The 13,727-nt window shown below is 33.4% G+C and overlaps 1 protein-coding gene across 1 annotated transcript; it reads left to right on the top strand.

The window, feature by feature from the left end:
- Nucleotides 1–9,257: 9,257 nt before the first annotated feature.
- Nucleotides 9,258–11,483, top strand: LOC143634655 (polygalacturonase-like). The gene is made up of 4 exons (XM_077102677.1): nt 9,258–9,332; nt 9,450–9,782; nt 11,274–11,357; nt 11,475–11,483. Exons 1-4 carry the CDS (start codon nt 9,258–9,260, stop codon nt 11,481–11,483), a joined length of 501 nt encoding a protein of 166 aa, XP_076958792.1.
- Nucleotides 11,484–13,727: the final 2,244 nt, after the last annotated feature.

The raw sequence follows: 13,727 nt of genomic DNA, 5'->3' as shown, positions 1-13,727 counted from the left end.
TTTTATTTATAATTTATACGTGTAAACGATTAGATCAAACAGTATCTGTAATTTCTAAATTTAAAATCTCTACAAGCTTTTCAAAAGTAACCCATCCTTCTCACGATTCACAAACCTTCTTGCTTCTCATAACCAATTTATAATTCTGTAATATGAACATGACCTTTTATGTAAACGAGTTCGAGTTCTTGAATTTAATATGGAGTTCTTTAAAGGTAGATCTAAGTTGATATATTTATTTTTATTAAGCTTTAATAAATTCATATATTTATTTGTATTTTACAAAAGAAAAAAATATACACAAGTTTACGTATAAAAAATAGATTACATAAATAAACTTAACTTTCATTAGTTTTATTTTTTTTTTGAAAGCCGGAATTTTGTTAAACACCGATTATCAAAAGACTAGTTGGGTAATAACAAAAAAAAATACATGAAAGTTAGAGAATTTTGTAACCACTCTATCCAAATTAATATGCATTTACTCTTCCCATTTCGAGTACCCAAAAAAAGTACATAACATCATCAAACAACACATTTTTGAAAGGCTCTTATGAAGACCGTATCATTACTCCGAAGCTATCATATAGCCCACCAGACTACCCAAAAAAATCGATCCAACAATCTCTTTCTTAGCCAAAATTTAATGAAGAAATGTCTAGCCAATCCATTAAACCTGTTAATACTGTTAATAATATTAGGTTGAAGAAGGGGAAAACAAAAATAAGAAAAATAGAACATGAATAAAATGAAATGAATAGCCTCATCTTTTGGAATCAGTCCAACAAATCTTAAGTTCTCAACCACAAAAATCACCTAAGGGCTTGGACCCTAGCCATAATGTTTAGTCTTTGGCCACCGATTAGACTGTCACATACTTAGATGTAGGTCAGTGACCCTATTATGAACGTTCTTATATAGGTGACACTTAATGAAAACATGCATTAGTAGGTGACAATGTGACATATATTAGAACCTAGTATTATTTACAAAAGGTGTATTGGTTTTTATTAATCTCGACTATCATCTTTTGGTCGCTGTCAGTCCTAACTAACAAATTGGCTTATGACTATCCCACCTTTTATCATATTTGTTCTCAGCGATTAGCGATTAACAGATTCTAACATTATTAGTTGCAGGTCGCTGGAAAAACGTTTTTGCCGGGAAACTCACATTTTTTTAGAAAACTCAATATTTTCGTCCCAAACATCTTTGCAATCTTGGATCGGACATTTAGAAACATTTTCTAGTAAAAACCCCAATTATTGAGGTCGCCATTACACTAGAACCAGTTTTGGATTCGGTTTGGTGCTCAAGTGGTGGTGGTGGCGGTGTTCAGGTGGTGTTTAAGTTGAGTTTTCCGACAAAAAAATATGCGACTTTTCCGGCCAAAAACGTTTTTCCGGTGGACTGCAAGTAACGGCGTTAGGATCCTGTTAGTCGCGGACCATTGGGAACAAACACGTTAAAAGATGGGACCGTCAGCAGCCAATTCGTTAGTTGAGACCGACATCGACCAAAAGATGATAGTTAAGTTTAATAAAAACCAATATACCTTTATAAAAAATGTATTTTGAGAGGAAACTGATATTATTTTTGAAAAATTCAGTAACTAATGTCAAATCTTAAATTGAAAAAAAGAAAGGTTAAAAATCAAATTGGTGCGTTGAATAAATATGTTTGATTGACGAAATTGATGATCCACTCGTTTTGTTAATTCATTTTTAAACAACGTTTGAAACTACTCATGTCCCACAATGTTTGAGTGAGTTTTTCTGAAACGGGATGTTAATTGTCAACCGTCTATACTAATTTAACATCAGTTAAGAAATAAATGAAATAAGTTATAAATGAGTTCTTTTAACATCAGTTATGAAATAGATAACATTGTCACAAACTCACATGTCACAATACATATATGCATCCAAACTACTAATAACTAGGTGGCCCATCATCTTAAAACTAGCATTTACATTATTATTTGAACTAAACTACAAAATATAAGAGATTGATCATGTTATTTAATGACTTACAATTGTAGTTATCAATGTTAAACCAATAATATGATCATATGTAATTATACATCAAACATCGAAATCATGTAATACTTAAAAAGGAACACAAACAAATTATCATATCATGGAGGGTCATTATCATTTCAAAGGTTACACGAGAACATTGGTTTTTAAAAGACCGTTATACGTAAAAGTTAGTTATTGTGAAAAGAACATTTCACGAGTTTATTAAACAAGATCATGCATTCATGCTTATTTTTATTTATATTATCGGGTTATTAATTCATGTACACTTGTACTGTGCAAGAGCTTGTATTTGAATATATAAAGTGCTTGAATCAATATTTAAGTAATATATAAACATTGTAATTATCATACAAGTTTCATAATAGCTGTAGCGTCGTCAGGTTATTGACTACTGGGGAGTTGCAAGCACTCGCTTAAGTCGGGAAGTACTCAAGAACTATTCTTTGAGTGCCTGGCCTAGTCGGGGAGTACTCGGCGTCTAGGTGTGATTTTTACAATTATAGGATTGAGTGGTAAGAATAAATGATGATAAGGTAATGATGTGGTGTTGAGGTAATACTGAATGAAAAATGAAGGATAAAAGAAATAGCTTTAAAAATCAATTTACAATGTTTGAAATAAATAACATTAAATTTTTGAATGGTATAAAAACAAAGTGACCCAGTGAATGAAGGCTTTATGAAGCCATTATTGGAGTATGACGCATCAAGTACATCTGCCCAACAAGCAAAAATAATAATTCAAATTTAATCCAAATAGTAGTAATAAAAATAAAAGAAAATTAGAAAAAACAAATAAAATTAATTTTTTTTTTTTTTGACATAATAAGGGGAAGAGAAATACCAACGGGAAAAAAGTTAAAGATGATATGTTAAATAACTATTTTATTTTAAGTATGGAGAATGAGTACTATTAAGTAAAATAATTATAAAGAGTGATAATTCAAAATAAATAAAATCTAATGAATTGCATTTCAATATATTATTATTATTACTACTACCACGGTGACAAAATATTTCTATTATTATCACGATGACCGGGGCGTAGGGTAAGAGGGACAACGGTATCTAAAGTCATCACTGTTTTTTCGCTTCGTAGTGTAAATATTAGCAGTTTCGTCTGAAAATTTTTATCGGTATTGAGTTTTGCCACCCCTCAGTGACTTCGGTCACTCCTATGGCTTAACCCAAGCTTCATCACTGCGTGATGAAAGAGATGTTTGCGAGTAATGTGCTAATGGTAAGTGCTTTTGAGTGTGGGATTTAATCATTTAATAGAAGCTAAATGTAAATAAATATTAGAAAAAACAATCAGATATTTCAACTTTTAGAGTTCAAACACTTTCATTTGCATTTTAACTAACAAGTAATGATACATGACAAAACAACACACACATATATATAGGATATGCTAATAACTTATTTGATTGAATGAATGAGATCATACTAAGGCTATGTGTAGTTGAGGGGTTACAATTGAGGGGCGAAATGTGACACGTGGCGCCCAGTCATCAAATGGGGCGAATTTGTTTTTGGCGTGTAATGGTGTAGGGGCTACAAGTTGGGCCCACAGTATCTTTTTTTAATATTTTCTTTTTATAATTAAACTAATCAAATAAATCCAATTTATTTAAATAATTAAATAAAAATGCATTAAAATTAGAAAGAAATACCAAAAAAAATAACTAAAAATATAAAAAAACATATAGCTCGGTTGGCGTACATGTTTAGGTTCGGGTCGAGAAATTGAAACAGTTAGCTCGGTTGGTTTAGGTTCATCGGGTTCCATTGTATGTTCACGTTCGGTTAGTTTTGCGAACCATGGTGTTGACCGAAAGGAGGGAATGGGTGATTCGGTTGGTTCGGGTTGTTTCTATGATTCATTTTGCATATACATATACACACACACAACATATATACATATACATATATATATATATATCACACACAACATATATACATATACAAATACATATATATACACACACACAACACATATACATATATATATATATATATCTCACACACAACATATATACATAACATATATATATACAATAGTAATATAAAGTCATATAATAATAATATATAATATAATAATAATCTTCATCTTTTCCGGGCGACAAACTAACCCCGCCCCCGTTCCTAATTGCCCAAATATCACCCCCGGGGGCGGTGTTTGCACCCTTTGTCGCCCCTTCTTGTCCCAAATTGTAGCCCACTATACTTGGTCTAATTGAAGAAACGTGAAAAATAATTGTTGTGAAATAATAAATTGTAATAAATATAGCAGGTGTAATTAATGCATACTTTTGAAAAACTATATGTAACATTTTCACATTTTGTTTTCTTTTCAATTCAACATTAAATCGATGGCCCCTTATAACTTTATTTTCCAAATAATCTGCGTGCACCTTAGAATTTTTGTCTTACTTTGGGATTATCTTAACGGACCCGATAGTAACACGAGTATAGATCTCCGATTGCTGATTAACCTGAAAGAGAGGGGACGGTGTTTGAAAGAGACACTTGAAAGCTATCGGGCCAACATTATTCAATACATCAAGCATCAAGAACTCGGCGTTTACAATTGTGATCACCAGATATACATACGTACGTACGTACATACATGCATACATATAACTTGATAGAGAACTATGATGCTAATAGCCAACCCACATTACTGACTAACGGTGGTGAAACAAGAAAATTAAAGATTAGTTCTTTTTGTATAGCGGATTTCTCACACTGTCGGACTTTCAGTCAGACTTGATATTCTAACTATGCATGACTTATATATCCATTTTTATCTACAATACAAATATTTTTATTTATTTCATTAGTTGATACATATAGGGATGGCAATGAAACCCGAACCCGATGGGAAAACCCGAAACCCGACATAAATGGGACGGGTAATACCCGACCCATTAGGGTTTGGGACGGGTTTGAGATTAGTTTTGAAATTTTTCGCGGGTTTGGAACGGGTTTGGGATTTCTAATATACTCGATTACCCGATAGCATAAACCCATTTACTTGATTATACACCCGATGTACCCGATATCACTTATTATATTATATATATATATACTATATTCCATATATATTATTTGCCAAAACTTGTTTATGTCAATTATTTGAGACATTTTATGTTTATGGTAACTATCTTTGTAATCCATTAGTTATATTTTGTCAAAACTCAGTAAAAACCTAGCGAGTTTTGAGTCGGGTATACCCCACAAGTATTTTATCTAAACCCGATAAGAAACCCGAAACCCGATAGGAAAACCCGAAACCCGACGGGTAATTACCCGATTAAAACCCGACGGGTTTGGGACGGGTTTGGGATGGACTTTCATAACCGGGTATGGGTTTGGGAATACCTAAACCCGACCCATTGCCATCCTATAGTTAGCTATATAGGTTTGGAAAATATTAGATTACAAAACAAGTTATGAGTTGAGTCCTTAGGAAGTTTTAAAAAACGAGTTTTGATGGTGTTATTATTTTTCATACTCATACAAGATCATTGCTTGGTGCCTTTCTAATTTGGTGAATTGTATCTGAGTGTTTTGTTTTGTGTAGTCTAGCCTCTTGCTAGTCTAGATATTTGTTGTTCAATAATAATATACTAGATTAAAAAGGAGGTGGCTTGAATCAACGCGGTGGTTACCTTGATCACTAGGTATTTATGTTACCATTGTCTTGATAAGGACTGTGAATGTACTCCATCGTCGTTATTATGCCAATATGTAATGACAAAACGTGCGTTTTTTTGTTGCTAGAGAATCGTTATACAATATCAAAGCCTGGTCTCCCTTGTACCAGATCACTAGGTATTTATGTTTATTAAAACTCATAGTTATTAAAAGGCATACTATACTAATCATTATATCTTAATGTCGATTGGTTTACAAACCAAAAAACATTACAAGACTGACTTGTTACCAAGCAAGTTATAGCTTTGTAGTTTGGAACAGAGAAAATTATCATTAGCCTCCTTGGGATCGGCGGGAGCAAGATAGACCACTGAAAACTATTTTACGCATGTTGTGTCATTGTATATCTCCGACGGGCTTTTTTTGCTCATTCTGTCAGTTGACCAAGCGTTGACCTGATAAAAAATGTTGAAATTACATTTTTACCCCTAAGCCTTTAATCCAGTTTAAAAATAATCATCCAAATCTATGTAAATGACGGGATTTGAACCCCATACCTCCGGTTTAACATCCCACCAAAACTACCACTTAAGTGTCATTTTAGTACCCGTGGTTTGGTCAACTACGCAACTTTAGTACTGATGTGTTGCAAAACACATAACGTTTTATCCCGTTTTTGTGTTGTTTTGTGCGTAAACCGTTAACGAATATAACTTGTTCTTGCATGAAATTAAATGTTTGTGTATATGATAGGTCCCATGTTGAAGAGAGCGAAAAAAAAGTTTAATGAAGAAAGAATTAGCTCAAACGGGATTCGGATGAAGCCGGTATGCGCGTTTGAAGATAAACGAGTCAGAAAATGAAGAAAAGAGCACCCAGGACCTGGCCGCGCTACGCTACCAGATGAGGCATCCATGCCCGCACTATCCGACGTCCCACATGTCCCAAAGGCTACCAAGAATGTTCAGGAATCAGCTACCCCATCTATTTTGTCTTCTAGTGGGCCTTGTGGGCTTGTTTTAACTTATTTTATATTAGGAAGGACGTGTTTAAACATATATATAAAGGGCTAATACCCTATGAACGAATTGAAGATAATATTTCCAGCCACCACACCTGCTCTAGAGGAGAAACCAAGGAGAACAAGCTTATGGTTCTATCTTTTATCCTTTGGTTGTCGGTTTTGACTATTTTAACGTTTGTGAGTTCATTTTTTGTTTTTAATCATTCAAACCTTTTGTAATCAGATTTATATGAACAAGTTTATCATTTATATCTATTTATCTACTGTTCATTGATTATGATTGGCTAAACTTCTTTGTTCTACGTAGGTTAGATGATTATTGTTCGGTTTTAATGAGTTAAATGGATTGTTTGATTAATATGACTTGAATTGCTATTGAAAGTTTGGTTTAATGATGAATTAGGTTGTGTTTAGTGGCTGCCATAATTTTGATATTATATCATAATCTCGTGTTTTGATTAATTGAATTGGTTTTGATTGATAGTTGTATGTTCAAATCTTTACTTTGTGTTTAGAGTTTGTTTGCGGTAGGATCAACCGTAGGGTTTTGTTGAGATTGTTAATTGGTATAATTCAGTGAGTAAACACCTTCTTATAGACCGAGAGGTTATAGGAAGTAAAGTCGTCTCATAGCTTTTACTTGCTAGAATTAGGATTGCGCGAGAGCGGGTTCGGTTCTTGTCGGGTTTGGGTTCGTGAGCGATTAGTTGGTCTAATTTATGTTAAACCAAATTGTTCCTCTATCCTTGGTTGCGTAGTATTCGTTTCCATTATGGTCGTGTGTCGGTGAGACCGAGAGGAGAGTCAACATTAGAACACCTTAGCAGTCATTTCCCGATTTGTTCTTAAAATCAATTAAGTGTAAGTTAGATTTGTTAGTGAGAGCGAGAGGTGATCTAGCTTTCTTGAGCGAACCTTAGTTGTGTCATCCTTAGATACCGGTGTCGTGAGATCATTCAATCCATTAGCTTGTTAGACCTTCAGTATGATTCTTACCTAGGTAGACGTTTTCTCCATTGTCTGTCACAAAGGTTAAGTTTCGTTAAGTGTTTTCGTTATGTTAAATTAATTAATTTAGTTAAAGTAATTTAGGTCAAGTAATTTAATTATTAAAAATCAAATTAAAAAATATTATACTTAGGAAGGTCTTGTCTAGGGTTTAGTGGTCATAGGCGTTCTCACGTGTCTTTGTGCTCGATACTCGAACTTCTTAGGTCTATACTACTTTTGATTGGTATACCTGTTGGTTGTGTGTGGTGTCATTAAGAGTTTCCGTTTTATAAATTTAAAGCTTCGTTGTGAGTCCCATTAAAAAAGCACTCATTAGATACACATCAAGTACCTATTCTTTATTTTGTGCAAATTGCTACCCCAGTTTCAAAAAACTTGCAATTTTAGTACTTTTCTCTAACCCCGTCTAATTTTGTCCGTTAAATCATGTGTAAATTGGAAATTTCGTTATTTTTTTTATCTTTTTATTTTCTTATAAGATAATTGCCTAATTAAAATTGTTTCTAGAACCATTTTCAAAATAGCCTATTAAAAAGCATGGCTTTTGTATAACAGACCCTCTGTCCTACGTCAAAACCACAACAATCTACAACCTCCAATGTGTTTGTGGTGGTGAGCTCGATCGGTTTTCTAGAAAAGGTCTACGACAGAGAACCAGCCCCAAATCGAACACACCAGTCACGTATTTACGCAACACTATTCAAAATTAACAAAAAGCACATACAAACTCATCGATTTAGATAATCGATTATGCAAATGTTAGGCGACGGAAGTGGCCAGAGTTTTCAGATCTACATCGGTCATTATCGTCGAAGATGAGAGCATCAACGGAGCAACGTTCTGGTAAGGTGCAACAGTGATTTGGTTACTGATTTCAAGTATGCTAAGAGAGCGACGATCCGGAGCTTCCAGATCTGCAGCGGATGTTTTTTTATATGTAAAGTGGGGGGGGGGGGGGGGGGGGGTTATAAATGTAGGTTAGGGTTATGATATTGAATCTAGAAGATATTGAATCTTTTGCAATGTTTTATTTATTATTCGGATGCGATATTGGTGAAAATTCAATTACATTTTTACAAAGATTTGTTTACTATTATTTAAAATTACACTTCGTATTCAGTTTGATTGTTCCGTTTAATTATAAAATTTATCTCAAGAGGTTGGCAGCCGGTTATTTAGAGTAATAAGAGTCACTTAATTGTCCGTGAAAATCATTAAAATATAGCAAGGCTATTTCAAGAGCCACTCATTTGACCGGTTATTTAGGTATAAGATGTTAAATTTTAGGTATAATTATGGCATTGGCCTAAGTCATTAAGCCCTATATAACGAGCTCTTAATCAATAATCTTAAGTTCATAAAACATCATACTCTCAATCAATACTCTTAAACTAACAAAACATCATACTCTGAAATTACCCGGTGCTTGTTATTTATTCATTTAGTCTGAAATTGAAGATGCATAACGATCGTTATTATACCCATAAATTTGTATCTTTCTTCTTTGTTACGATACCGAGTATGACGGTGCATGACGTTGTAATAAATATTAAAACTAAAGGTGCCAAGGGTGATGGAACTACCGATGGCAGTGCGGTAAGAATGACATGTATATTGTTGCATGCTTATGTTCATGCATCACGGTAATTGAATTAGCTGATACTAATTTTATATTATTTATTGTTTACAATTGTTGTGCGAATTGAAGTTTAGGCTATAATGAGAGCATGGAGAGAAACATGTGATGCATCACCACCGAGCTCTTTGTTGATTCCACCAAGTACATACATGTCACTTGTTGTAGGGTTGATCGGTCCATACAAGGGTCCGGTTGAGATTAATGGAAAAGGAGCCATCATAAAGGCGCCGACAGAGTTCACCAAGTTCAAGTTGGAAAACTTGATCCACATCACTAATGTTGATAAATTTACTATGATAGGCGGTACTTTTGATGACCGAGGCCAAGAAACATTAAAGAATACAACATGCTCTGATTTAAAAAAAATGCAAAATGCCAGTGGTACCATAATGCATGAACATAAACATGTAACAATATGCATGCCATTTTTACCGCACTGTCATCGGTAATCCATCATCCCTGACACCTTTAGTTTTAATATTTATCACAACGGCATGCACCGTCGTACTCGGTATCGTAACCAAGAAGTAAGATACAAATTTGTGGATATAATAACGATCGTTATACATCTTCAGTTTCAGACTAAATGAATGAATAACAAGCACCGGGTAATTTCAGAGTATGATGTTTTGTTTGTTTAAGAGTATTGATTGAGAGTATGATGTTTTATTAATTTAAAATTATTGATTGAGAGCTCATTATATAAGGTTTAATGACTTAGGCCAATACCATAATTATACCTAAAATTTAACATCGTATACCTAAATAAACGGTCAATTTAGTGGCTCTTGAAACAGTCTTGCTATATTTTAATAATTTTCACGGACAATTGAGTGGCTCTAATAACTCTAAATAACCGGCTTCCAACCTATTGAGATAAATTTTATAATTATACGGAACAATCAAACTGAATACGAAATTTAATTTTAAATAATAGTAAACAAATCTTTGTAAAAAACGTAACTGAATTTCACCAATATCGCATCACAATAATAAATAAAACATTGCAAAAGATTCAATATCTTCTAGATATATTCGAAAGTAATAACTCAAAATTTAATGCAAAGGGTTATGTTTAGCAACTCGGAGTCGATTTTCCATCTACTAACAAAACAGCACCGACGATGTGTTTTCTACAAACCTCAAAGTCACACAACGTGAGTGAAAAATTATCCATCAAAACACACTGAAACCATACTCACCATTATCTAACATAACATACTAAAACCCTTAAACCATCAAGGGCATGTCTAGTGTGGTTAGGAAGCTTCAAGGGCAAAGCGTCTCGAATGCTTTATCGATTAACTAATTTAAAATAAAAAAGAAAAACCAGAAGAAACGCGGCTAGAAGATTATCTTGTTTTTATTAAATTTTGAGTTATTACTTTCGAATGTATCTAGAAAAATATTGAATCTTTTGCAATGTTTTATTTATTATTGAGATGCGATATTGTTGAATTTCAGTTACATTTTTTACATAGATTTGTTTACTATTATTTAAAATTACACTTTGTATTCAGTTTGATTGTTCCGTATAATTATAAAATTTATCTCATGAGATTGTCAGCCGGTTATTTAGAGTTATAAGATCCACTCAGTTGTCCGTGAAAATTATTAAAATATAGCATGACTCTTTCAAGAGCCACTCAATTGACCGGTTATTTAGGTATTAGGTATAATTATGGCAATGGCCTAAGTCATTAAGCCCTATATAATGAGCTCTCAATTAATAATCTTAAATTAATAAAACATCATACTCTCAATCAATACTCTTAAATTAACAAAACATCATACTCTGAAATTACCCGGTGCTTGTTATTCATTCATTTAGTCTTAAATTGAAGATGTATAACGATCGTTATTATATTCACGAATTTGTAACTTTATTCTTTGTTAAGATACTGAGTACTACGGTGCATGTCGTTGTAATAAATATTAAAACTAAAGGTGCCAAGGGTGATGGAACTACCGATGACAGTGCGGTAAGAATGACATGCATACTGTTGCATGTTTATGTTCATGCATCACGGTAATTGCATTAGCTCATACTAATTTTATATTATTTATTGTTTACAATTGTTGTGCGAATTGAATTTTAGGCTAAATGAGAGCATGGAGAGAAACATGTGATGCATCACCACCGAGCTCCTTGTTGATTCCACTAGGAACATACATGTCACTTGTTGTAGAGTTGACCGGTCCATGCAAGGGTCCGGTTGAGATTAATGGAAGAGGAGCCATCATAAAGGCGCCGGCAGAGCTTGCCAAGTTCAAGTTGAAAAACTGGATCTACATCAAGAATGTTGATAAATTTACTATGATAGGCGGTACTTTTGATGGCTGAGGCCAAGAAGCATGGAAGAATACAACATGCTTAGATTTAAAAAAAATGCCAAATGCCAGTTGTACCGTGATGCATGACCATGAACATGCAACAATATGCATGCCATTCTTACCGCACTGTCATCGGTAGTTCCATCACCCTTGGCACCTTTAGTTTTAATATTTATTACAACGGCATGCACCGTCGTACTCGATATCCTAACAAAGAAGAAAGATACGAATTTGTGGATATAATAACGATCGTTATACATCTTCAATTTCAGACTAAATTAATGAATAACAAGCACCGGGTAATTTCAGAGTATGATGTTATGTTAGTTTAAGAGTATTGATTGAGAGTATGATGTTTTATTAATTTAAGATTATTAATTGAGAGCTCATTATATAGGGCTTAATGACTTAGGCCATTGCCATAATTATACCTAAAATTTAACATCTTATACCTAAATAACCGGTCAATTGAGTGGCTCTTGAAACAGTCATGCTATATTTTAATAATTTTCACGACAAATTGAGTGGCTCTTATAACTCTAAATAACCGGCTGCCAACCTCTTGAGATTAATTTTATAATTATACGGAACAATCAAACTAAATACAAAGTGTAATTTTAAATAATAGTAAACAGATCTATGTATAAAATGTAACTGAATTTCAACAATATCGCATCTCAATAATAAATAAAACATTGCAAAAGATTCAATATTTTTCTAGATACATTCGAAAGTAATAACTCAAAATTTAATGCAAAGGGTTATGTTCATCAACTCGAAGTCGATTTTCCATCTACTAACAAAACAGCACCAACGATGTGTTTTCTACAAACCACAAAGTCGCACAACGTGAGTGAAAAATTATCCATCAAAACACACTGAAACCATACCCACCATTATCTAACATAACATACTAAAACCCTTAAGCCATCAAGGGTATGTCTAGTGTGGTTAGGAAGCTTCAAGGGCAAAGCGTCCCGAATGCTTTAGCGATTAACGAATTTAAAATAAAAAAGAAAACCCATAAGAAACGCGGCTTGAAGATTATCTTGTTTTTATTAAATTTTGAGTTATTACTTTCGAATGCATCTAGAAGATATTGAATCTTTTGCAATATTTTATTTATTATTGGGATGCGATATTGGTGAAATTCATTTACATTTTTTACAAATATTTGTTTACTATTATTTAAAATTACACTCCGTATTCAACTTGATAGTTCCGTATAATTATAAAATTTATCTCAAGAGGCTTGCAGCCGGTTTTTAGAGTTATAAGAGGCACTCAATTATCCATGAAAATTATTAAAATATAGCAAGGCTAAATCAAGAGCCACTCAATTGACCGGTTATTTAGGTATAAGATGTTAAATTTTAGGTATAATTATGACATTGACCTAAGTCATTAAGCCCTATATAATGAGCTCTCAACCAATAATCTTAAATTAATAAAACATCATACTTTCAATCAATACTCTTAAACTAACAAAACATCATACTCTGAAATTACCCGATGCTTGTTATTCATTCATTTAGTCTGAAATTGAAGATGTATAACGATCGTTATTATATCCACAAATTTGTATCTTTCTTCTTTGTTACGATACCGAGTACGGCGATGCATGTCGTTGTAATAAATATTAAAACTAAAGGTGCCAAGGGTGATGGAACTACCGACGACAGTGCGGTATGAATGACATGCATATCGGTACATGTTTATGTTCATGCATCACGGTAATTACATCAGTTGATACTAATTTTATATTATTTATTGTTTACAATTGTTGTGCGAATTGAATTTTAAGCTATGATGGGAGCATGGAGAGAAACATGTGATGCATCACCACCGAGCTCCTTGATGATTCCACCAAGTACATACATGTCACTTGTTGTAGGGTTGACCGGTCCATACAAGGTCCGGTTGAGATTAATGGAAAAGGAGCCATCATAAAGGCACCGGTAGAGCTTGCCAAGTTCAAGTTGGAAAACTGGATCTACATCAAGAATGTTGATAAATTT

Source organism: Bidens hawaiensis, unplaced genomic scaffold (assembly GCF_021521415.1).
Source record: "Bidens hawaiensis isolate Kalapana, Puna unplaced genomic scaffold, B.hawaiensis_p1.1 tig00007139_1, whole genome shotgun sequence".
In the NCBI taxonomy this organism is placed as follows: domain Eukaryota; kingdom Viridiplantae; phylum Streptophyta; class Magnoliopsida; order Asterales; family Asteraceae; genus Bidens; species Bidens hawaiensis.
Note: the sequence above shows the minus strand (reverse complement) of the source record. Positions and strands in the feature narration are given on the sequence as shown.

Coding starts and splice junctions, on each gene's coding strand:
- LOC143634655 (XM_077102677.1), top strand. CDS start 9,258: ATGACGGTGCATGACGTTGTAATAAATATTAAAACTAAAGGTGCCAAG. Junction 9,333..9,449: donor GAACTACCGATGGCAGTGCG/GTAAGAATGACA, acceptor ATTGAAGTTTAG/GCTATAATGAGAGCATGGAG. Junction 9,783..11,273: donor TAATGCATGAACATAAACAT/GTAACAATATGC, acceptor TTCTTTGTTAAG/ATACTGAGTACTACGGTGCA.